Below are 26,723 nucleotides of genomic sequence, written 5' to 3'. Positions count from 1 at the left end.
TTGCTGCCGCCGCTCTCCGAGCGAGTCTCATTCTCTCTTAACCACCGGAACGCTTACAACATTGCGCGCGCGCCTTTGCCGTTTTCGTCGTCTGTCTCTTGGGTCTTTTCCGCGCTTTGTGCTGTTTTCTGTTGTTTTCTTCGAGTTGTGATCTTTGATATGTGCATTTGGATTAAGAAAAGAATCCGTAGACTGTCTTCACTTCAAGACTACAACGGTGGGCGTTTGCGTTCACCAAAAACTTAGTAAGTGCTTGTGAATCCATTAGCCTTAACCCTAACCCATTTCCGATTCTTATTTGGGTAAATTACCCTTAAAATGCCTGATTCTGTTGCCCCAGCGACCTGGGCTGCCCAATTACCCCTCCCCCGCACAGACAAAATTCAAAACCAACCAGTTCGCAAGTCCCGGCCAGCACCGAATAGTGAATTTTCTCTACGAATCGCATGGAAACTTGTTTGAAAAAGAAGCAACTAAAAAACGAGGGGGAACGTTGTGAGTTGCTGCGGAGACCGCAACTCTACAGTTATACCCGATACTAAGTCAGTATGGCTCTCCTCCGGCAGACGCCGCTAATATTAAACGACACGACAAAGAGTGCGTGCGAGAGAGACAGAAAATCAGTCTGAGCGTGACGTCGCGCGCTGCGTAGCCAGTGCAAATTGATTTGTTCCTTTTGGCTATACAAATTATATGATCTGATCCAGATTCAGCAACCGGATATATATGGTCGTTATCTATGATTCTGCGTTTTTAGTTTTCTCAAATGTGCAATATTGTGGATGCAACAGATTTTCGTCCTTTGTGGGGGCGGAAGGGGGTGGGGCGAAATTCTGAGATATACGTTTTATAGTGAGATCTAACAGAAGTGCGGATACCAAATTTGGTTACTCTAGCCTTAATAGTCTCTGAGATTTGTGGATGCCCCAGATTTTCGTCCTTTGCGGGGGCGGAAGGGGGTGTGGCGAAATTTGGACACGAAACGGTCAAGGTCCAATATCACAGGAGTGTGTATACCAAATTTGGTTGCTCTGGCTCTTATAGGTTCTGAGATCCTTGAACTCATATTTTGCAATTGGCAAAACCGACCATGAAACCTGTGTGTTAGACAGAGACAGAGCGAGAAAGAATGAAATTGTTTTCTTGATTCTGGCTATAATAATTATACGATCTGGTTGAGATTTTGCACTCTAGAACATATAGTCATCCTCTACGATTCTGCGTTGTTGGTTTTCTTGTATCTTTAAAATTGTGGATGCCACAGATTTTCGTCCTTTGTGGGAGCGGAAGTGGGCGGGGCAAAGTTTTGAAATATTTTTGTAGCAGTGACATATCACATGTTGAGGTTTTAAAAGAGTCACTCAGCACGACCGAAAAAGACACCCTGTATACGTATAAACGTGGGAACCGAAAGCAAAGGGATTACAGCTAATGCCTTTAGCTGTGCGGCTGTGCGAGCTGTCCGATTCCGCTTTGTACTCCGCTTGTGTGTATTAGTGAGTTCGCTGCACTGCCTACCGCACTGCACTGACCGAATTGTCGCGACAGAGAAATTAATAGCCAGCAGTGCGTGTATGTAGGTGTAAGTAAGTGTGTTTTAGCACCGAATTGTGCTTAACCGCCGAAAATTTGCTAGGGCTAACAAATGTCGATCGCGAATGATTATTAATTGACACTGCAACTCAGAGATCACGTCGGGGTCACCAAATTTTATGTGAAGATAATGTTTTTTATCCCCAATCGGCCGACTAATTATTTCGAATTAAATAAAACTCGGCGCAGAAATAAAATTACGATATGTTCTTTAATGCGTGACATTCAAATTGCAAGAGTGGCTTGCCTGCCCTTTGCATTGCCGCTCCGACCGCTAAGCGCAGCTTCGCTCGGCCGACGCCGGTAGGCAGACGCAAAGCGGAGATAGCGAAGAGCGAGCTGGCAGAGAGCGTTTAGCAGGGCAAGCAAGCGCAAAGCTTTAACAAACAAATGAGTGACATAGACATAAGTAACAAACAAAATAAGCGGCTGAGGGCCAAGAATTAGGTGCTATTTGGCAAGCAGCTAATCGCCTGGGGTCTGCTCCGAACAGAATTCTTATACTAACTTAAAAAAATCAAATCAATCAAGTACAAATTAGGTTGAACTCACTTCCGATTTACATGTTGTTATGCAAAAAATTAAATTTTCAACGGTTGTTGACTTTAAAAGGGAGCGCCTTTTACGTATGCTTTCGCCTGCACTTGAAAATATGCGCTCGCATGGCACTGAGGTGGCGACTAAGCAAAGGCGCTTCAGCATATAGTTATAAAGTAGCGGGTATTGCGCTTTCCGCTGATTCCACCATACCAATGGATCATCTTTTCGGCTGATGTACTCCTCAGCCAGGTACTTATCCATTTCTCTTATGGATGCTGCCGTATTGTTGGTGGGTTGGCTTACTTGCTGAAAAGTGGTATCAAATTCAGCCCATATTGTGTCCTCTTCTTGTTTTTTGTTGCTTAAAGCTTATTGTGGAGGTTCAGGGAGTGTCGTTTGAGCCAATTTTTTGTTGATATCCGCTACTGACTTTTTAAAGGCCTCCGCAGATTTAAATGCGCGTCCTTTGAACCTGGGATCCAGAACAGTGCTCTCCGCATACAAAATATTAGCCTCGAAATCGTTAAACCTGCCGTCCATCTCGTTTATGATTTCGTTAATTTCTTCGGCAACTAGGTTATTTTTAACTGTTGGATATATTTGAGCCATTTTTCTTTGAAGTAATCCAGTCAAAGCAATTATTTTTGACAATGTTACGTTTTTTTCAGCTGAGATCTCTTCTGTAACTTCATAAAATGGCTTTAATACGGGAAGCACTCTATCAATGACATCCCAGTCTTCTGGTGACAAAATTAAATCTGTGCTTGTTGACAGAGCTGCCACGACTGCCTCCTTCAGGATAGACAGCCGTTCAAACATTTTGTACGTTGAGTTCCAACGTGTTGGCACATCCTGTGTTAGTTTGAGGTCAGCCAACTTAAGCAGCGCTTGCATATCTTTAAGCTTTTTTAAGCCTGATGAGCTGCGATGAAAATATTCGCTTATAGCTTTAGCTTTTCTGCGCACACTGCTCATTTTATCTAGAGCTTTTTGGACAATTAGATTTAGGGTATGAGCAAAACACCGTATATGACTCCAATTGCCGGTTCTAATAGCAAGAGCAATGTTGTGGGCATTATCGGATGCTATTGCTGCGACTTTATTTTTGAGATCCCATTCAGTCACAATTTTTTCCAAAAAGCTGCACAGATTCGCAGCAGTGTGCGACGCTTCAAAGGCCTGACAAGCAATTGTATAGGAGGTCAGCATCGTTGATTCCTCATCGATAAAATGTACTGTGACAGCCAGATAACTTTCGTTGGTTATAGATGTCCAACCGTCCTTAGTTAAGCACACCGCTGCGGCCGCACGTAGTTCTTCTATTATCGTCCCAGTGTACTCGTCACGAATTTTGGGAATCAAGGAGCTGGTTAATGTTTTCCTCGTCGGAAGCTTATATGTAGTTTGGGGCGTGCGACACATCGTGAACTACATTTTTTAAATTCTGGTTCTTCGACCAAGCGCAAGGCGTGATGACCCTTGGCGATCATCCGTACAAGTTGCAGAGCAATCTGCTGCGCTTTGCTCGCTGGTACAGGCCTTTCAGCAAAGCTTGTTATTTTTGGTTGCGCACTTTGCACAAAAATCGAGCCATCGGTGTTTTGCCGGATAACGGGCTCCATAGACGCCGGGTGCTTGCTCTTTAAATGGCGGCTTAAGTTGCTTTGAGATTTGCAACTCAAAATAGATTTGCAATACTTGCACTTGGCTTCCTGGCGTCCAACTTCCTCGAAATGGTTCCAAATCTCACTATACTTCCTAATAAGCGACATAGGGAATTTTTCAAAATTGTAAACAGCTTTGCCCGTAATATAAAAAGTGTGAAGTAAACGCAAATATGAGCAAAGCTGCCAAATCGCAAAATGCCCTTTGAGGAGCAAAATTGCGCAAAAAGTGAGTAGAGAACAAGTGAGTAAAAATGAACAAGTGAACAACAAAGAACAAGTGAACAAAAAAGAACAACTTGGAAGGAACATGCACAGTTGCTCACTTAAGTGAACAACTCTTTTTTGTTCACTCACTCATGAGCAACACAACACTAGAATGTACATATGTACACATATGTATGTATGCATTTAAGGGGAAAACAACCTTATCCAAAAGAGAAGACTAACAAATGGCAGATCCCCAATCCAATGTTTACCTAAGTTGAAAAGCTGCTCAGGTAGGATAGGTACTATTGACCTCCTAATTGCCGCGGCAGCTGTGAATGATATTTCAGAGAGGCCCGACTGGTTCCCCCCACCCTTGTCTTTGCCTTTCCCTTGCTTTGCCTTTGTCTCGGCCGTGTTAGACATGCGTCGTTAGCGCTGGCGCTGGTGCTGCCATGGTCGTATCGTCGCAATTTCAAGTGGCCGAGGTTCAAAGTCCACGCTGGAGATATACGAGCCATCTTGTGATCTCTTTCATTCGTCTGGGCTTAGTGGGAATTAACTCTTTTTCCAGACTTTTAAGGCAGACCAATCATTTAGATAGCCATAGGCCTCCCAGACATGCCAACCAGGTAGAAGTGCCAACGCGTCGCTGATTGCACTAGGTTATTTTGGCAATTCCTAGAATTATCGGACTGCGCGCCCGTCCTTATCAGCCTTGGCCGCCGAATTGCGTACTACACAAGTTTCACAAGCCCCCCACGGGCGTAGTATGAATGCTTGCACTTTCAACTATAAATAGTTAGACGCGATAAAACCTTTCAATTGTTGCTTATCGCAGGTTTGGTCATTTTAATGTTATAAAATCAAATCATATAAGACTTGTTTTTCAGGCCGTTTATCGTCTGAAGTAAGTACACACGTAATCGGGCTAACCACCCATGTAACCCTGATAAGATTCAATTGAAATTTTTGAGAGAAGTTCTTCACACTGAAGTAGTGGCGAGAGAATGCGCCACCTTACATAAATAGACGACAGCATACGAGTATGTGCATACATATGTACATATCTATTTATATTTATAGAGGGGCCAAAGTCCCAAGCCGAAACTGGACATATCGGGAATTAAAATTATTATTCACATCATTATCTTTATGATTTGGTAGTACAGTACCTAACCTCCCTTCGATAATACCAAACATTTGAGCACCACAAATGACTATTGGAAATAGTATAGTATAGTATTTTTATAGACTGTGTGGGCCAAATATCCAACTTGAGCAGGAGATAACGATTTGACAATCATTTAATGCATGTAAATATGTAGATATATTTTCCACCATAGGATCTCCATTTGCTAAACTCTGATAAGCCTTTATCGATCCACTCAGAGAGGAGAGGAACCGTGGGGAAAAGCCGGCATCGGTCAACACACTCCACGAGCCCGTCGATTCGTGACGCACCCACACACAGACACACAAAACTCGTCTCTTGCCGCCTGCATGGCATGCGCCATGCGCGTGCAGCGAGCACAGTTTGGTTCAGTTGGCGCTCGGCCGTTCAAGTGATCAAGTTGTTTTCTGTTTTTCTGGTCCCGCAAACCAACCGCAAACGGCAAGGCTAAAGGGAACTCGCTGTTCGAATAAAAATCCCATTGTGCTGTTTGTGTGTTTCTCTCTCGAAACACTGTTAGTGATATTAATTTGAAAGTGATTTCGAGAATTGGCTTCGGAAACATTTGAATTGACAAAGAAGGTTTGTTTTCTTAAGCTGAAGGTCGACCGTAACGAACGCAGCGAAGAAACACAAATAGTGGATAAACAGTGCCATTTTTTCTGCAACTGTGGCATTTTTGCGGGTTTTCTCGGTTTGCTTTTCCTATTATGATCTCTCTCCCTCTCTCTCTCTTTTGACCCAAATTCTCCCACATGTTTTTGATAGTTGAAAAATACATATCAATTTGAGATAGCTGCCTTATCAGCTGTGGTGGGGACTTGTAGCTTGTTACATAAAACCCGTGTTGGCCCCACCGCCACATGCCACCCCCGCGCGTCCACACACACACACAGTGGGTGGGGGAATGGGGAAGGCAAGGTCAATCTAAAAAACCACAGATCACATCACAGAACAGCAATGATGAAAAAATCGGTTTGGACTTTGCACCGTCTCGACCACAGTGTCGGGCCCAGCGCAAGAGATCTCTGCTGCGACTACGACTATAATAAAAGGCAGCAAATCGTATTTGAATTTGTTGTTTTAGTCTATGCTATTGCTGTTGCTGCTGTTGTGATTGCTGCTCTCTCGCTCATACGGAAACAAATAAAAGCCGGCAGCGCGCTGCTCAAATTATAAGGCATCGTCGCATAGTCGTCGCCGCCTCGATCTGGGTCAAACGAAAACGAATTTATATCTTGAAGGGATCTTCGATGTTTTTGGAACTGGTTTATTGATATGCACGGACATGGACAATAGCATAAAAGACCCACTGCACTGACCTTCACAGCCATTTTTGCTTACCTCGCTCCAAGGTTTATCTGATCTGATCTAGAAACATAACGCATGCAACACTATACTGTGATTGATATTATTAGAATTCCCCTATATTACTATTTGTATAGTTATAGAAGACTATAAGTAGAAATGCACAGCAATACATACACATGTATGTGCTGTGTGCTTTGGCGTACTAATAAATTTCAATAGCTGTCATATAGTATTAGACGCTGAGCAATAACAATTAAAAAACTGAAAATGCATACGATTACGAGTCTATACACAGCAAATACTCGTAGGTCTCAAATCAGTTTGCAATATAAACAGGAAATGGATCTGCTACAAGTGATCGAATGTCGGTTTTTTTGGCCAAATTTTAACTGTTTGCTTTCTACCCTATCCACCCAACATATATAGAAGTGATCAGCAATCCAGCTAGCTATAAAATCGTCTGGGTGCTGCTGCCCAGACTTAGAGTCCCAGAGGGACGCTATCTGAAACCTCGTTTGGGGTTATCGCTTGAATGAAACCGCTTTCAGTGACGTCAATCATCAATTGCATGTAAAATGTTATGACATCGAATCGCGCGAAGCGAATCAAATTATTAAACGAGATCCGAGTATATTGTGCTGAACTTTGCACTCCTCCGTACATGAATATGGCAAAGTGCATTCCGAAAGTAGTTTTACGATCTGCAGCGCATTTAAATTCCATTTAAGCTTGGGTAACTGGCCAAGATGATGGTCAACACATGAATCACTTATTTCAGATGTCTGGCCAATACAAAAGATATCTTATCAGCTCAGCTATTAATTGGTTATTATGACGAAATACTCACACATACAAACTCGTAGTGTTTAAGACAAAAGAAGAGATTATCGCGCAGACATTAACCTATTTTGAACCCTCTATCTCCTGCAGAACATTTACATTGGGTGTGACGTCACCGATTGCCTGCAGGTATGGCTGAAGCCCATGCCGCCGTTGCATTCTCGTTTGCCATCACCCACGAGGGCTTCGACATCAACTATGACCACGAGGTGCTCAATCTTGTGTGGAACTCGGGAATCCGCTCCTGGAAGAAGCGCTTGGCTCGTGCCAGGGTAAGCTTAACGATACATTTGATAATGATATATTTGGATTAACCGTTCCGTATCCTCGTTTCAGAATGGCGTGCGCAACGGCGTCTATCCGGCGCACATCCAAATTCTATGGCTTATATCGGCCATTGCCCTTGGATTGCACTTTGCCGGCTACCAGGCTCCCTTCAACCTGACCAACAGAGTACTCGTTCATCTTCCCTCCAACACAACTAACTGGCAGGTAACTGCCTGCTTCCTGGCTGCCCTGGTGATCTGGCTCTCGATTTGTTTCATCATGCGCTACACACTGAAGCTTCTACTTATGTACAAGGGCTGGATGTATGAGTCCAGGGCCCCGGGAAGTCGCGTTTCGCTGCCCACCATGTTGTGGGTGGCTGTGGTGCGAGTCCTGTCCAGCTGGAACAAGCCTTTCAGGGTTCCTTGCCACGTCTGCCGCTGCCATCCGTCAAGGACACCATGACGAGATACCTGCGCAGTGTGCGACCTCTGCTGGACGATGATAACTACTCGAGAATGGAGCGCCTGGCCAAAGAGTTCGAACAGAATATTGGCAAGAAGCTGCAATGGTACCTCGTCCTGAAGAGCTGGTGGTCCACCAACTACGTCTCCGATTGGTGGGAGGAGTATGTCTATCTGCGCGGCCGCAGCCCCCTCTGTGTCAACAGCAACTTCTACGGCACGGATGCCATCTTCATGAACCTGACCAACAAACAGGCAGCCAGGGCGGCCAACGTGGTCCACATGCTTCTCAATTTCCGTCGTCTCATTGAGCACCAGGAACTGCAACCTGTAAGTGAAACAACAATATAACACTTGAAACCTATTAAGAAATTCTCTGCTGCAGATCATGGTCCAGGGCATGATTCCTCTGTGCTCTTGGCAGTATGAACGCACCTTCAATACGGCTCGTGTTCCGGGCTTGGAAACAGATCGCATCATTCACTACAAGGACTCCAATCACATTGTGGTGCTGCACAAGGGTTGCTACTATAAAATGATCATCTACCACAAGGGACGCATCCTGCTTCCTTGCGAGCTGCAAGTGTGAGTCCGTGATCAGATTCCCAAGACAATTATAAACTAACATTTGCTTCTTTCTAGTCAAATCGAGGAGATCCTAAAGGCCAAGGCCACTCCCCTGGATGGTGAGGAGCATTTGGCTGCACTCACCGCCTGGAATCGCTCGAAGTGGGCCGAGGCTCGGAACACGTACTTCTCGCGAGGCGTTAACCATGTCTCCCTGCCGACCATTGAATCTGCTGCCTTTGTCCTCTCCCTGGACGATGAACCATTCGAATTTGATCTGGAGCGGCCCGAGCTTCTCGACAATTTCGGAAAGAAGCTGCTCCACGGCGACGGCTACAATCGTTGGTTCGACAAGTGTTTCACCGTCTGTGTGGCCACCAATGGACGCGTCGGCTTCAATGCGGAGCACACCTGGTAAGTGCAATTCCCACTCTGTTATTTTCAGACAAAGACGTTTCGTCTCGTTTCGTATCCTTGATTTGCCGTAATCTAAATTCTTTGAACAATTTGAAACCCACACAGACCAAGGTCTGACGCTGCCATTGCCTCACACATGTGGGAGAACCTGATCGTCGACGATCTTGGATCGGATGGGTAAAGTGATCTTTTTTGTACGCGCCTACGTTTGACGGCGTCGGTGTCGGTTGGATGCGTTCAATTTGAGTTCTTGACTTTGGTTTTGACATGAACATACATACATACATATTTTTAATTAACTCTGGTTGTGGCCTAACAATTGATTTAATTTACGCATTTTTTATAGGGCCGATGCACCGGTTTTGGGACATCTATGGGAGTATATATTTGGTGATGATATTTATGGGTAAACACTTAATTTCCAAACAATTCAAATTGTAATTAAAGGTGGGTTTGGGAAACCTTGAGGGCCTGCACATGTTTAAGATTCTCAAATGCATTCAAACTGTCGCACTCACCGTATGCGGCAGATATACAGTGGAAAACGTTCTTACCATGTAGCCAGCCCAGAACACTGTATTCCACAGCAACCTAAAACGCAAACACAAACTAATTCTCCCATATTCCTGTGACTAACCATTGTTTCGTAAGGTTAACCATAGCCTCTTAATTACGTTGCCTTCGTTTACTGCCTCACAGAAAAGGAAATACTTCTTGATCTAATCAAACGCATCCCCTGCAGATACGACGAGGCGGGCGCCACCAAGGGCACACCTGAGTTCCAGCCCCCACTGCCCACACGACTGAGCTGGGATCTTACACCTTGCCTGTCCAAAATTGATGAGGCCACCATAGACGTGACCAAGCTAAGCAATGAGGTGAATCTGCGCATTCTGGTGCACCAGGAGTACGGCAAGGGATTCATGAATAAGTGCCGCATCTCCCCAGATGCCTACATTCAAATGGCCCTGCAGTTGGCCTATTACCGAGATGCGGGACGATTCTCCCTGACATATGAGGCTTCGATGACGCGCCTATTCCGCGAGGGTAGAACTGAGACAGTGCGCCCGTGTACCATCGAGTCCGCAGCGTGGGTCAAAGCCATGCAAAACCAAAGCATATCGGTAAGAGGTGGCCCATAATATAGTTCGATCCAATCCTAATTGGTTTTTCTATTCGCAGAACGACGACCGCGTCAAGATGCTACAGGCAGCCTGCGATCGCCACCAACTGGGCTATCAGGATTCCATGTGCGGACGGGGCATTGACAGGCATCTCTTCTGCTTGTACGTTGTGTCCAAGTACTTGGAAGTGGACTCGCCCTTCCTCAACGAAGTGCTCAGCGAGCCGTGGCGCTTGTCGACTAGTCAGACCCCCCATGGGCAGACGCCAAAGATGGATTTGAAGAAGCATCCGAACTGCATCAGTGCCGGAGGTGGCTTTGGACCTGTGGCCGACGACGGTTATGGTGTCTCCTACATCATAGCTGGAGAAACTCTGATATTCTTCCATATCTCAGCAAAGACAACATGCCAGCAAACGGTAAGGCTTGGCTTTTATTACTACTAATCGAGCTCCAACTGATCGAAATTTATCTTTCAGGATGTCCAACGCTTCTCCGAGAACATCTCCCAGGCACTGGCCGACATTCGCAGCATGTTCGAGCAGCACATCAAGGATCATTCGAAGCCCGCCAAATCAATCCAAAACGTCGCCTCCACATAATCCATGTAGTTGCATGTAGTATGAGATTCTTGTTAGCATTTGTTTTCTCTTTTTTAGTTGATCGTTTTAACATCCATCTTATACATTTGTCTATTGTAAGTTCCATATTAAGTGCAAAAGTCTATGAAAAAGTTCTAAAAGCAATGCAATTTTATATTAACTATTTTGACTCGGCTGATTTAGTCCTAGACCCTTTTGCACAATATTCTATGTATGTTTCTCAACCAATTAGTCTGTTAGTGAAGATATCATGTAACTTAAGAGCTATAAATACGTTTCATTTTAAGCAAACGGATTTGTCTTTGTTCTCATGGTCTCTTACGTCGCCAGGGGGTTGACGTGTATGGTTACGCCGTTGATCTTCTTGTCTACGTGCGGCCGGTAGTTCTTGGGGTTAACCGGCAGCTTCTCCAGCTCATCCAGGGCATCAAATCCGTCGATAACGCGAGCAAACAGCGTGTACTTCAGGTCGAGGTTCGGCTGGACGGCGTACGTGATAAAGAACTGGCTGGCATTGGCGTTCGGCCCATTGTTGGCCATTGAAACCATTCCGCGGTCAGTGTGCTGCAAAAACAACAACGGAGCCGGTGAGACCTGTTCATCGCCGGTCTGAAAAATGAATCCCTTTATATTTCGAATGAAGACACAGCCGCTGTAGTAGTCGCTCGCACACAGGGCGAGGAAATTCTCGGAGGCTTTTGGGCAAGCATCACAAAAGAGCTCTATTTTGATGTCGCCCACGTCGGTATGTAGCGTCACGGACTGGAAATCAATTAAATTTATTTTATTTTATTTTTTTTTTTTTTTTAGGGTTTAAGTTACCAAGCTACCCGTGGGTAGCTTGGGATTATTTGGCCGCCCGCCTTTTGAAGGTGGAAATTGCCAAGTCAAAGAATAGAAGATGTTGGAGTACTGTTTATAGCTTTACATCAATTTCGTCGATGAAGTCAATTAGTGTTTGGTACGCGCTGATGTTTTCTTTTTCAAAGAATTTGTCAATATCATTATATTTTCTTAGAGATGGGAAGTTTTGCCTTGTTGTGTTGTACCACTAACCATACAGTATATAGATGTGCCAGTTCATACAACGAAAGCGTCACACACTGGCTAGCGCGTTCAGTACCCCAGAGTGACGTCATCATGAGAGAGAGAGAGAGCGCAGAGAGAACATCTTTGCATGTGTTAGTACACACGCAATATGTTTCGACAAAAATATGTGATTGTATGCTTTTTCAGATTTTTTTGAACTCTCTCAGGTCTGGTTCTGTTTTGCCACCAGCATGTTTTAGTGTATGGGTGCACATGCATTCTCACGTACTTTGCGTGTGTGTGTTTAGTATTACTGGCCGCTAGAACTGAAATTTGAGTTTGGCTCTTGTTTTGGGTCTTTTGATGGACTGACCTACCGCCACAAAATAAACGAGGGGGAACGTTGTGAGTTGCTGCGGACACCGCAACTCTACGGTTATACCCGATACTAAGTCAGTATGGCTCTCCTCCGGCAGACGCCGCTAATATTAAACGACACGACAAAGAGTGCGTGCGAGAGAGACAGAAAATCAGTCTGAGCGTGACGTCGGGCGCTGCGTAGCCACTGCAAATTGATTTGTTCCTATTGGCTATAAAAATGATCTGATCTGATCCAGATTCAGCAATCTGATAGATATGGCTATTATCTATGATTCTGCGTTTTTAGTTTTCTCGAATGTGCAATATTGTGGATGCAACAGATTTTCGTCTTTTGTGGGGGCGGAAGGGGGTGCGGCGAAATTTTGAGATACACGTTTTATAGTAAGATCTAACAGGAGTGCGGATACCAAATTTGGTTACTCTAGCCTTAATAGTCTCTGAGATTTGTGAATATCCCCAGATTTTCATCCTTTGCGGGGGCGGAAGGGGGTGTGGCGAAATTTTGAAACAAACTCGTCTCCGTCCGATATATAGGAGTCTGGATATCAAATTTGGTTGCTCTAGCTTTTGTAGTCTCTGAGATCTTGGCGCTAATGTTTTACTCTAAGCAAAGCCGCCTATGCTACGTGTGTGTTAGAGAGAGACAGGGCGAGAAAAAATGAAATTGTTTTCTTGATGCTGGCTATAATAATAATACGATCCAATTCAGATTCCGCAGTCTTAAAGATATGGTCATTCTCTACAATTCTACGTTTTTGGTTTTCTCATATCTTTAAAATTGTGGATGCCACAGATTTTCGTCCTTTGTGGGGGCGGAAGTGGGCGGGGCGAAGTTTTGAAATATTATTGTAGCAGTGACATATCACTGAAGTCTGGATCCAAAACATCGTTGCTCTAGCTCTTATAGTCTTTGAGCACTAGGCGCTGAAGGGGACGGACAGACGGACGGACGGACAGACAGACAGGGCTCAATCGACTCGGCTATTGATGCTGATCAAGAATATATATACTTTATGGGGTCGGAAACGATTCCTTCTGGACGTTACGCACATCCACTTTTACCACAAATCTAATATACCCCAATACTCATTTTGAGTATCGGGTATAAAAAAAAACGAGGGGGAACGTTGTGAGTTGCTGCGGACACCGCAACTCTACAGTTATACCCGATACTAAGTCAGTATGGCTCTCCTGCGGCAGACGCCGCTAATATTGAACCACACGACAAAGAGTGCGTGCGAGAGAGACAGAAAATCAGTCTGAGCGTGACGTCGGGCGCTGCGTAGCCACTGAAAATTGATTTCTTGCTTTTGGCTACAAAAATGATCCGATCTGATCCAGATTCAGCAATCTGATAGATATGGTCATTATCTATGATTCTGCATTTTTAGTTTTCTCGAATCTGCAATATTGTGGATGCAACAGATTTACGTCCTTTGTGGGGGCGGAAAAGGGTGCGGCGAAATTCTGAGATATACGTTTTATAGTGAGATCTAACAGAAGTGCGGATACCAAATTTGGTTACTCTAGCCTTAATAGTCTCTGAGATTTGTGGATGCCCCAGATTTTCGTCCTTTGCGGGGGCGGAAAGGGGTGTGGCGAAATTTGGACACGAAACGGTCAAGGTCCGATATCACAGGAGTGTGTATACCAAATTTGGTTGCTCTGGCTCTTATAGGTTCTGAGATCCTTGAACTCATATTTTGCAATTGACAAACCCGACCATGAAACCTGTGTGTTAGAGAGAGACAGAGCGAGAAAGAATGAAATTGTTTTCTTGATTCTGGCTATAATCATTATACGATCTGGTTCAGATTTTGCACTGTAGAAGATATGGTCATCCTCACCGATTCTGCGTTTTTGGTTTTATCGTATCTTTAAAAATGTGGATGCCACAGATTTTCGTCCTTTGTGGGGGCGGAAGTGGGCGGGGCGAAGTTTTGAAATATTTTTGTAGCAGTGACATATCACAGAAGTCTGGATCCAAAACATCGTTGCTCTAGCTCTAATAGTCTTTGAGCACTAGGCGCTGAAGGGGATGGACGGACGGACGGACGGACGGACGGACGGACGGACGGACGGACGGACAGACGGACAGACAGACAGGGCTCAATCGACTCGGCTATTGATGCTGATCAAGAATATATATACTTTATGGGGTCGGAAACGATTCCTTCTGGACGTTACACACATCCACTTTTACCACAAATCTAATATACCCCAATACTCATTTTGAGTATCGGGTATAAAAACATGTATATAAGAAAAAAACAAACTTTTTATTTCCTTTCATAGGAATTCTTATACTAACATAAAAATAAGGAGATCCTTTCATAGGAATTCTTATACTAACATAAAAATAAGGAGATCCTTTCATAGGAATTCTTATACTAACTTTAAAATAAGGAGATCCTTTCATAGGAATTCTTATACTAACATAAAAACGAGGGGGAACGTTGTGAGTTGCTGCGGACACCGCAACTCTACGGTTATACCCGATACTAAGTCAGTATGGCTCTCCTCAGGCAGACGCCGCTAATATTAAACGAAACGACAAAGAGTGCGTGCGAGAGAGACATAAAATCAGTCTGAGCGTGACGTCGGGCGCTGCGTAGCCACTGCAAATTGATTTCCTATTGGCTATAAAAATGATCTGGTCTGATCCAGATTCAGCAATCTGATAGATATGGTCATTATCTATGATTCTGCGTTTTTAGTTTTCTCGAATGTGCAATATTGTGGATGCAACAGATTTTCGTCCTTTGTGTGGGCGGAAGGGGGTGGGGCGAAATTTTAAGATACACGTTTTATAGTTAGATCTAACAGCAGTGCGGATACCAAATTTGGTTACTCTAGCCTTAATAGTCTCTGAGATTTTTGAATATCCCCAGATTTTCGTCCTTTGCGGGGGCGGAAGGGGGTGTGGCGAAATTTTGAAACAAACTCGTCTCGGTCCGATATATTAGGAGTGTGGATACCAAATTTGGTTGCTCTAACTTTTGTAGTCTCTGAGATCTAGGGGCTAATGTTTTACTCTAAGCAAAGCCGCCTATGCTACGTGTGTGTTAGAGAGAGACAGGGCGAGAAAAAATGAAATTGTTTTCTTGATGCTGGCTATAATAATAATACGATCCAATTCAGATTCCGCAGTCTTAAAGATATGGTCATTCTCTACAATTCTACGTTTTTGGTTTTCTCATATCTTTAAAATTGTGGATGCCACAGATTTTCGTCCTTTGTGGGGGCGGAAGTGGGCGGGGCGAAGTTTTGAAATATTTTTGTAGCAGTGACATATCACAGAAGTCTGGATCCAAAACATCGTTGCTCTAGCTCTTATAGTCTTTGAGCACTAGGCGCTGAAGGGGACGGACAGACGGACAGACGGACAGACGGACGGACGGACGGACGGACAGACAGACAGGGCTCAATCGACTCGGCTATTGATGCTGATCAAGAATATATATACTTTATGGGGTCGGAAACGATTCCTTCTGGACGTTACACACATCCACTTTTACCACAAATCTAATATACCCCAATACTCATTTTGAGTATCGGGTATAATAAGGAGATCTTTTCATAGGAATTTGTGGAGATAATGTTTTTTATCCCCAATCGGCCGACTAATTATTTCGAATTAAATAAAACTCGGCGCAGAAATAAAATTACGATATGTTCTTTAATGCGTGACATCCAAATTGCAAGAGTGGCTTGCCTGCCCTTTGCATTGCCGCTTCGATCGCTAAGCGCAGCTTCGCTCGGCCGACGTCGGTAGGCAGACGCAAAGCGGAGATAGCGAAGAGCGAGCTGGCAGAGAGCGTTTAGCAGGGCAAGCAAGCGCAAAGCTTTAACAAACAAATGAGTGACATAGACATAAGTAACAAACAAAATAAGCGGCTGAGGGCCAAAAATTAGGTGCTATTTGGCAAGCAGCTAATCGGCTGGGTTCTGCTCCGAACATTCACCCCCCGTTGGAAGGCAAAGGCTTTCAACAGATCCATCCTGAAGGGGCAGAACCGCTATTTTTCCAACGGCCCTCTTGAAGATGCTTGCTTGGGCGCAGCTGGCGGCTACGCTGGGATGATCGTCGAACGCAGCAGTCGGCGCTTCTTTACGAAGGCGGCTTGTCGTGATTACGTCTTGATCATCGGGAACCTCTGTAATTGCACAGAATGGCAGGAAATTTGGCAATGTAGAAACTGTTGAAAGTTGAATTTCATTTGGCGTGGATATGTAGGTTTTTAATATATGGAAAAGTTCGCGCTGCAGTTCCTGATTCTCCGATCGCAGTTTGGCACTCGAGCAGCTGCTTCCTGCATTGCTGCTCTAAGTTTTGGTACTCCAGCGTTGTGGGTCGAAAATCGTCAATAGAGATGCACGAGGAATTTTCAAAAGCGGTTAAAGCTGCACGCTTATTCTCCGAGCTATCAATGCTTCCTGATACTATCCAACCAAGTTTTGTCTCCTGCAATGTTGGCAATTGGGCCGATAGTCGAATCTGTCCGACGCACATTAAATCGAAGAACAAACCAGAACCTATCAACAGATCGATACGTTGGGGCTTGGAGAAATTAGGATCAGCTAGTTTTAGATTATTCGGCATTGGCCAATCCTTTGCGTCTACGCCGAAGTTAGGCTGCATTTCCGTAATTGAGTTGGTGACAATTGCAGCGAAGGAAGCTCGATAGCTTGCGTCCTGGGATTGTACAACTATATGTACAGACTTGCTCGAAGGTAGAATGGAATCTCCGATTCCAGAGATGTGAACATAAGACGAGCGATGATCCAACTGCAACTGATCAGCAAGTCTAGATGTTACAAAGTTTGCCTGTGATGCAGAATCCAAAATGGCACGACATGGGATAAGTGCTCCATAACGATCTGTTACATGGACGAGGGCAGTAGGTAGCAACACGTTCTGGCTAGGCTGAGATTTCTGGATCGAGGGGGGAGGGCTAGAACACCCGCTTGCTAGAAGCACAGTCGCGGCCTCTTGCTGGATCGATTCCTCGGCCGGTGAAGAGGAAGATGAAGCACCAGTTCCCGATGGAATGTGGAGTAGCGTGTGATGTTTGGCCTGGCAATGCCTGCAAAGTCCTGACCTGCACCTCTGCAATTCATGGCCTTTGTTGAGGCAGTTCAAACACAAGCGGCTCTTCTTTGCTTCTTTGTATCGTTCAAACGCAGAGAGATTCAGGAATGCCTGACATCTAGATATGTAATGCTCGGAGGAATTGCAATGGTTACATATGGGGTTAGGATGGTCGTTACTGGAGGTGATAAGGGTAACAGGTTTGTCTTCTCCCACCTGTTGACTAGGACTTGTTGCCATGGCTGATGCCAAATTCTCCAGCATCCGACATCTCGGTTCCAAAAATGAGGCCATGCTTGACCACCGAGGCAATCCTGACGTCGGCAAGTTCTCTTCCCATTTCTCCTTTGTTTTGTGGTCCAGTTTCGTGCCTATGATGAAGATCAGCAACCCATCCGAAATCTCCTGCGGGGTCGCCAAGGTCGGAAGTGCACGCAAGTGCGAATTGATTTTGTCGCTGAGCGCGCGCAAGCCGATAGCTGAGCCCTTCTCCACCCCTTGCAGCCCGAAAATAGCCTTGACGTGTGCCTGAAAATGTAACAGTTTATTATCGAATCGCAACATTAGCAAATTCAACGCCTTGTCGTAATTCTCCTCAGAAAGTTCCAAGGAACGAATCGTATCCAGCGCAGCACCATCTAGACATCCACGAAGATATTGGAATTTTTCGATGATTGGTATACGATGGTCTTTGTGCACCATTGTCGCGAACATCGAGTGGAATTCTGGCCAATCCATATAGTTCCCCCCGAATCGCGAAAGCTGCAACTCGGGCATTCGAGCACGGCCTATACTATTATAGGCGAACAACGACGAATTCCCCTCGAGAGTATGCCGAGCCGTTCAATTGGCAACATTTACCGTGCGAGCAGCCATCAACTCCCGCGACAGCCTGGACCTAACCTTCACATAAACATTCGAAAAGTCCAGTCGGGCATCATGGGCCAACTGCAGGAAATCCAGCCTTTCAAGGCTCGTTTGAGCGGCATCGAAATCCGCATTCATTCGCTCGATTTGCTCTAAGCGAGCTTGAAGTTCTGCCTCATCTAGCTCGGCAAGCTCTTCCTTGGTGAGAAAGCGATCCATGGCCTTTAGTTGGCGCGCGATGGACTCGGCCTTGTGCTTGTAGAAATCTACATCACTCGGCATTGCTGCGTTCGCGACATTGGTAGGCTCAGGTGCTGCCATGTTGAGGTTTTAAAAGAGTCACTCAGCACGACCGAAAAAGACACCCTGTATACGTATAAACGTGGGAACCGAAAGCAAAGGGATTACAGCTAATGCCTTTAGCTGTGCGGCTGTGCGAGCTGTCCGATTCCGCTTTGTACTCCGCTTGTGTGTATTAGTGAGTTCGCTGCACTGCCTACCGCACTGCACTGACCGAATTGTCGCGACAGAGAAATTAATAGCCAGCAATGCGTGTATGTAGGTGTAAGTAAGTGTGTATTAGCACCGAATTGTGCTTAGCCGCCGAAAATTTGCTAGGGCTAACAAATGTCGATCGCGAATGATTATTAATTGACACTGCAACTCAGAGATCACGTCGGGGTCGCCAAATTTTATGTGGAGATAATGTTTTTTATCCCCAATCGGCCGACTAATTATTTCGAATTAAATAAAACTCGGCGCAGAAATAAAATTACGATATGTTCTTTAATGCGTGACATCCAAATTGCAAGAGTGGCTTGCCTGCCCTTTGCATTGCCGCTCCGATCGCTAAGCGCAGCTTCGCTCGGCCGACGCCGGTAGGCAGACGCAAAGCGGAGATAGCGAAGAGCGAGCTGGCAGAGAGCGTTTAGCAGGGCAAGCAAGCGCAAAGCTTTAACAAACAAATGAGTGACATAGACATAAGTAACAAACAAAATAAGCGGCTGAGGGCCAAGAATTAGGTGCTATTTGGCAAGCAGCTAATCGCCTGGGTTCTGCTCCGAACAGAATTCTTATACTAACTTAAAAAAATCAAATCAATCAAGTACAAATTAGGTTGAACTCACTTCCGATTTACATGTTGTTATGCAAAAAATTAAATTTTCAACGGTTGTTGACTCTAAAAGGGAGCGCCTTTTACGTATGCTTTCGCCTGCACTTGAAAATATGCGCTCGCATGGCACTGAGGTGGCGACTAAGCAGAGGCGCTTCAGCATATAGTTATAAAGTAGCGGGTATTGCGCTTTCCGCTGATTCCACCATACCAATGGATCATCTTTTCGGCTGATGTACTCCTCAGCCAGGTACTTATCCATTTCTCTTATGGATGCTGCCGTATTGTTGGTGGGTTGGCTTACTTGCTGAAAAGTGGTATCAAATTCAGCCCATATTGTGTCCTCTTCTTGTTTTTTGTTGCTTAAAGCTTCTTGTGGAGGTTCAGGGAGTGTCGTTTGAGCCAATTTTTTGTTGATATCCGCTACTGACTTTTTAAAGGCCTCCGCAGATTTAAATGCGCGTCCTTTGAACCTGGGATCCAGAACAGTGCTTTCCGCATACAAAATATTAGCCTCGAAATCGTTAAACCTGCCGTCCATCTCGTTTATGATTTCGTTGATTACTTCGGCAACTAGGTTATTTTTAACTGTTGGATATATTTGAGCCATTTTTCTTTGAAGTAATCCAGTCAAAGCAATTATTTTTGACACTGGTAAGTTTTTTTCAGCTAAGATCTGTTCTGTAACTTCATAAAATGGCTTTAATACGGGAAGCACTCCATCAATGACATCCCAGTCTTCTGGTGACAAAATTAAATCTGTCCTTGTTGACAGAGCTGCCACGACTGCCTCCTTCAGGATAGACAGCCGTTCAAACATTTTGTACGTTGAGTTCCAACGTGTTGGCACATCCTGTGTTAGTTTGAGGTCAGCCAACTTAAGCAGCGCTTGCATATCTTTAAGCTTTTTTAAGCCTGATGAGCTGCGATGAAAATATTCGCTTATAGCTTTAGCTTTTCTGCGCACACTGCTCATTTTATCTAGAGCTTTTTGGACAATTAGATTTAGGGTATGAGCAAAACACCGTATATGACTCCAATTGCCGGTTCTAATAGCAAGAGCAATGTTGTGTGCATTATCGGATGCTATTGCTGCCACTTTGTTTTTGAGATCCCATTCAGTCACAATTTTTTCCAAAAAGCTGCACAGACTCGCAGCAGTGTGCGACGCTTCAAAGGCCTGACAAGCAATTGTATAGGAGGTCAGCATCGTTGATTCCTCATCGATAAAATGTACTGTGACAGCCAGATAACTTTCGTTGGTTATAGATGTCCAACCGTCTGTAGTTAAGCACACCGCTGCGGCCGCACGTAGTTCTTCTATTATCGTCCCAGTGTACTCGTCACGAATTTTTGGAATCAAGGAGCTGGTTAATGTTTTCCTCGTCGGAAGCTTATATGTAGTTTGGGGCGTGCGACACATCGTGAAATACATTTTTTAAATTCTGGTTCTTCGACCAAGCGCAAGGCGTGATGACCCTTGGCGATCATCCGTACAAGTTGCAGAGCAATCTGCTGCGCTTTGCTCGCTGGTACAGGCCTTTCAGCAAAGCTTGTTATTTTTGGTTGCGCACTTTGCACAAAAATCGAGCCATCGGTGTTTTGCCGGATAACGGGCTCCATAGACGCCGGGTGCTTGCTCTTTAAATGGCGGCTTAAGTTGCTTTGAGATTTGCAACTCAAAATAGATTTGCAATACTTGCACTTGGCTTCCTGGCGTCCAACTTCCTCGAAATGGTTCCAAATCTCACTATACTTCCTAATAAGCGACATAGGGAATTTTTCAAAATTGTAAACAGCTTTGCCCGTAATATAAAAAGTGTGAAGTAAACGCAAATATGAGCAAAGCTGCCAAATCGCAAAATGCCCTTTGAGGAGCAAAATTGCGCAAAAAGTGAGTAGAGAACAAGTGAGTAAAAATGAACAAGTGAACAACAAAGAACAAGTGAACAAAAAAGAACAACTTGGAAGGAACATGCACAGTTGCTCACTTAAGTGAACAACTCTTTTTTGTTCACTCACTCATGAGCAACACAACACTAGAATGTACATATGTACACATATGGATGTATGCATTTAAGGGGAAAACAACCTTATCCAAAAGAGAAGACTAACAAATGGCAGATCCCCAATCCAATGTTTACCTAAGTTGAAAAGCTGCTCAGGTAGGATAGGTACTATTGACCTCCTAATTGCCGCGGCAGCTGTGAATGATATTTCAGAGAGGCCCGACTGGTTCCCCCCACCCTTGTCTTTGCCTTTCCCTTGCTTTGCCTTTGTCTCGGCCGTGTTAGACATGCGTCGTTAGCGCTGGCGCTGGTGCTGCCATGGTCGTATCGTCGCAATTTCAAGTGGCCGAGGTTCAAAGTCCACGCTGGAGATATACGAGCCATCTTGTGATCTCTTTCATTCGTCTGGGCTTGGTGGGAATTAACTCTTTTTCCAGACTTTTAAGGCAGACCAATCATTTAGATAGCCATAGGCCTCCCAGACATGCCAACCAGGTAGAAGTGCCAACGCGTCGCTGATTGCACTAGGTTATTTTGGCAATTCCTAGAATTATCGGACTGCGCGCCCGTCCTTATCAGCCTTGGCCGCCGAATTGCGTACTACACAAGTTTCACAAGCCCCCCACGGGCGTAGTATGAATGCTTGCACTTTCAACTATAAATAGTTAGACGCGATAAAACCTTTCAATTGTTGCTTATCGCAGGTTTGGTCATTTTAATGTTATAAAATCAAATCATATAAGACTTGTTTTTCAGGCCGTTTATCGTCTGAAGTAAGTACACACGTAATCGGGCTAACCACCCATGTAACCCTGAAAAGATTCAATTGAAATTTTTGAGAGAAGTTCTTCACACTGAAGTAGTGGCGAGAGAATGCGCCACCTTACATAAATAGACGACAGCATACGAGTATGTGCATACATATGTACATATCTATTTATATTTATAGAGGGGCCAAAGTCCCAAGCCGAAACTGGACATATCGGGAATTAAAATTATTATTCACATCATTATCTTTATGATTTGGTAGTACAGTACCTAACCTCCCTTCGATAATACCAAACATTTGAGCACCACAAATGACTATTGGAAATAGTATAGTATAGTATTTTTATAGACTGTGTGGGCCAAATATCCAACTTGAGCAGGAGATAACGATTTGACAATCATTTAATGCAGGTAAATATGTAGATATATTTTCCACCATAGGATCTCCATTTGCTAAACTCTGATAAGCCTTTATCGATCCACTCAGAGAGGAGAGGAACCGTGGGGAAAAGCCGGCATCGGTCAACACACTCCACGAGCCCGTCGATTCGTGACGCACCCACACACAGACACACAAAACTCGTCTCTTGCCGCCTGCATGGCATGCGCCATGCGCGTGCAGCGAGCACAGTTTGGTTCAGTTGGCGCTCGGCCGTTCAAGTGATCAAGTTGTTTTCTGTTTTTCTGGTCCCGCAAACCAACCGCAAACGGCAAGGCTAAAGGGAACTCGCTGTTCGAATAAAAATCCCATTGTGCTGTTTGTGTGTTTCTCTCTCGAAACACTGTTAGTGATATTAATTTGAAAGTGATTTCGAGAATTGGCTTCGGAAACATTTGAATTGACAAAGAAGGTTTGTTTTCCATTAAGCTGAAGGTCGACCGTAACGAACGCAGCGAAGAAACACAAATAGTGGATAAACAGTGCCATTTTTTCTGCAACTGTGGCATTTTTGCGGGTTTTCTCGGTTTGCTTTTCCTATTATGATCTCTCTCCCTCTCTCTCTCTTTTGACCCAAATTCTCCCACATGTTTTTGATAGTTGAAAAATACATATCAATTTGAGATAGCTGCCTTATCAGCTGTGGTGGGGACTTGTAGCTTGTTACATAAAACCCGTGTTGGCCCCACCGCCACATGCCACCCCCGCGCGTACACACACACACACAGTGGGCGGGGGAATGGGGAAGGCAAGGTCAATCTAAAAAACCACAGATCACATCACAGAACAGCAATGATGAAAAAATCGGTTTGGACTTTGCACCGTCTCGACCACAGTGTCGGGCCCAGCGCAAGAGATCTCTGCTGCGACTACGACTATAATAAAAGGCAGCAAATCGTATTTGAATTTGTTGTTTTAGTCTATGCTATTGCTGTTGCTGCTGTTGTGATTGCTGCTCTCTCGCTCATACGGAAACAAATAAAAGCCGGCAGCGCGCTGCTCAAATTATAAGGCATCGTCGCATAGTCGTCGCCGCCTCGATCTGGGTCAAACGAAAACGAATTTATATCTTGAAGGGATCTTCGATGTTTTTGGAACTGGTTTATTGATATGCACGGACATGGACAATAGCATAAAAGACCCACTGCACTGACCTTCACAGCCATTTTTGCTTACCTCGCTCCAAGGTTTATCTGATCTGATCTAGAAACATAACGCATGCAACACTATACTGTGATTGATATTATTAGAATTCCCCTATATTACTATTTGTATAGTTATAGAAGACTATAAGTAGAAATGCACAGCAATACATACACATGTATGTGCTGTGTGCTTTGGCGTACGAATAAATTTCAATAGCTGTCTTATAGTATTAGACGCTGAGCAATAACAATTAAAAAACTGAAAATGCATACGATTACGAGTCTATACACAGCAAATACTCGTAGGTCTCAAATCAGTTTGCAATATAAACAGGAACTGGATCTGCTACAAGTGATCGAATGTCGGTTTTTTTGGCCAAATTTTAACTGTTTGCTTTCTACCCTATCCACCCAACATATATAGAAGTGATCAGCAATCCAGCTAGCTATAAAATCGTCTGGGTGCTGCTGCCCAGACTTAGAGTCCCAGAGGGACGCTATCTCAAACTTCGTTTGGGGTTATCGCTTGAATGAAACCGCTTTCAGTGACGTCAATCATCAATTGCATGTAAAATGTTATGACATCGAATCGCGCGAAGCGAATCAAATTATTAAACGAGATCCGAGTATATTTTGCTGAACTTTGCACTCCTCCGTACATGAATATGGCAAAGTGCATTCCGAAAGTAGTTTTACGATCTGCAGCGCATTTAAATTCCATTTAAGCTTGGGTAACTGGCCAAGATGATGGTCAACACATGAATCACTTATTTCAGATGTCTGGCCAATACAAAAGATATCTTATCAGCTCAGCTATTAAGTGGTTATTATGACGAAATACTCACACATACAAACTCGTAGTGTTTAAGACAAAAGAAGAGATTATCGCGCAGACATTAACCTATTTTGAACCCTCTATCTCCTGCAGAACATTTACATTGGGTGTGACGTCACCGATTGCCTGCAGGTATGGCTGAAGCCCATGCCGCCGTTGCATTCTCGTTTGCCATCACCCACGAGGGCTTCGACATCAACTATGACCACGCGGTGCTCAATCTTGTGTGGAACTCGGGAATCCGCTCCTGGAAGAAGCGCTTGGCTCGTGCCAGGGTAAGCTTAACGATACATTTGATAATGATATATTTGGATTAACCGTTCCGTATCCTCGTTTCAGAATGGCGTGCGCAACGGCGTCTATCCGGCCCACATCCAAATTCTATGGCTTATATCGGCCATTGCCCTTGGATTGCACTTTGCCGGCTACCAGGCTCCCTTCAACCTGACCAACAGAGGACTCGTTCATCTTCCCTCCAACACAACTAACTGGCAGGTAACTGCCTGCTTCCTGGCTGCCCTGGTGATCTGGCTCTCGATTTGTTTCATCATGCGCTACACACTGAAGCTTCTACTTATGTACAAGGGCTGGATGTATGAGTCCAGGGCCCCGGGAAGTCGCGTTTCGCTGCCCACCATGTTGTGGGTGGCTGTGGTGCGAGTCCTGTCCAGCTGGAACAAGCCTTTCAGGGTTCCTTGCCACGTCTGCCGCTGCCATCCGTCAAGGACACCATGACGAGATACCTGCGCAGTGTGCGACCTCTGCTGGACGATGATAACTACTCGAGAATGGAGCGCCTGGCCAAAGAGTTCGAACAGAATATTGGCAAGAAGCTGCAATGGTACCTCGTCCACAAGAGTTGGGGGTCCACCAACTACGTCTCCGATTGGTGGGAGGAGTATGTCTATCTGCGCGGCCGCAGCCCCCTCTGTGTCAACAGCAACTTCTACGGCACGGATGCCATCTTCATGAACCTGACCAACAAACAGGCAGCCAGGGCGGCCAACGTGGTCCACATGCTTCTCAATTTCCGTCGTCTCATTGAGCACCAGGAACTGCAACCTGTAAGTGAAACAACAATATAACACTTGAAACCTATTAAGAAATTCTCTGCTGCAGATCATGGTCCAGGGCATGATTCCTCTGTGCTCTTGGCAGTATGTAGGCACCTTCAATACGGGTCGTGTTCCGGGCTTGGAAACAGATCGCATCATTCACTACAAGGACTCCAATCACATTGTGGTGCTGCACAAGGGTTGCTACTATAAAATGATCATCTACCACAAGGGACGCATCCTGCGTCCTTTCGAGCTGCAAGTGTGAGTCCGTGATCAGATTCCCAAGACAATTATAAACTAACATTTGCTTCTTTCTAGTCAAATCGAGGAGATCCTAAAGGCCAAGGCCACTCCCCTGGATGGTGAGGAGCATTTGGCTGCACTCACCGCCTGGAATCGCTCGAAGTGGGCCGAGGCTCGGACCACGTTCTTCTCGCGAGGCGTTAACCATTTCTCCCTGCGGACCATTGAATCTGCTGCCTTTGTCCTCTCCCTGGACGATGAACCATTCGAATTTGATCTGGAGCGGCCCGAGCTTCTCGACAATTTCGGAAAGAAGCTGCTCCACGGCGACGGCTACAATCGTTGGTTCGACAAGTGTTTCACCGTCTGTGTGGCCACCAATGGACGCGTCGGCTTCAATGCGGAGCACACCTGGTAAGTGCAATTCCCACTCTGTTATTTTCAGACAAAGACGTTTCGTCTCGTTTCGTATCCTTGATTTGCCGTAATCTAAATTCTTTGAACAATTTGAAACCCACACAGACCAAGGTCTGACGCTGCCATTGCCTCACACATGTGGGAGAACCTGATCGTCGACGATCTTGTATCGGATGGGTAAAGTGATCTTTTTTGTACCGCGCCTACGTTTGACGGCGTCGGTGTCGGTTGGATGCGTTCAATTTGAGTTCTTGACTTTGGTTTTGACATGAACATACATACATACATATTTTTAATTAACTCTGGTTGTGGCCTAACAATTGATTTAATTTACGCATTTTTTATAGGGCCGATGCACCGGTTTTGGGTCATCTATGGGAGTATATATTTGGTGATGATATTTATGGGTAAACACTTAATTTCCAAACAATTCAAATTGTAATTAAAGGTGGGTTTGGGAAACCTTGAGGGCCTGCACATGTTTAAGATTCTCAAATGCATTCAAACTGTCGCACTCACCGTATGCGGCAGATATACAGTGGAAAACGTTCTTACCA

General features: G+C 44.9%; 1 protein-coding gene and 2 pseudogenes across 1 annotated transcript; 2 read left to right on the top strand and 1 right to left on the bottom strand.

The window, feature by feature from the left end:
* Positions 1-66: 66 nt before the first annotated feature.
* Positions 67-11,060, top strand: LOC117185892 (annotated as a pseudogene).
* Positions 10,789-24,292, bottom strand: LOC117193894 (peptidyl-prolyl cis-trans isomerase-like 3). The gene is made up of 3 exons (XM_033398577.1): positions 24,273-24,292; positions 11,698-11,731; positions 10,789-11,531 (listed from the first exon to the last, which is right to left on the bottom strand). Exons 1-3 carry the CDS (start codon positions 24,290-24,292, stop codon positions 11,088-11,090), a joined length of 498 nt encoding a protein of 165 aa, XP_033254468.1. The 3' UTR covers positions 10,789-11,087.
* Positions 22,667-26,723, top strand: part of LOC117192365 — a 5,517-nt pseudogene continuing 1,460 nt past the window's right edge.

The sequence above is a fragment of the Drosophila miranda genome, assembly GCF_003369915.1.
Source record: "Drosophila miranda strain MSH22 chromosome Y unlocalized genomic scaffold, D.miranda_PacBio2.1 Contig_Y2_pilon, whole genome shotgun sequence".
Lineage (NCBI taxonomy): Eukaryota > Metazoa > Arthropoda > Insecta > Diptera > Drosophilidae > Drosophila > Drosophila miranda.
Note: the sequence above shows the minus strand (reverse complement) of the source record. Positions and strands in the feature narration are given on the sequence as shown.

Bases quoted from the DNA above. Each gene is read 5' to 3' on its own strand.
- LOC117193894 (XM_033398577.1), bottom strand. From the start codon at position 24,292: ATGCACTTTGCCATATTCAT. The intron at 11,732-24,272 runs GTACGGAGGAGT...CATCAGCGCGTA, and splicing joins ATGCACTTTGCCATATTCAT to CCAAACACTAATTGACTTCA. The intron at 11,532-11,697 runs GTAAAGCTATAA...ATTGATTTCCAG, and splicing joins ACTTCATCGACGAAATTGAT to TCCGTGACGCTACATACCGA.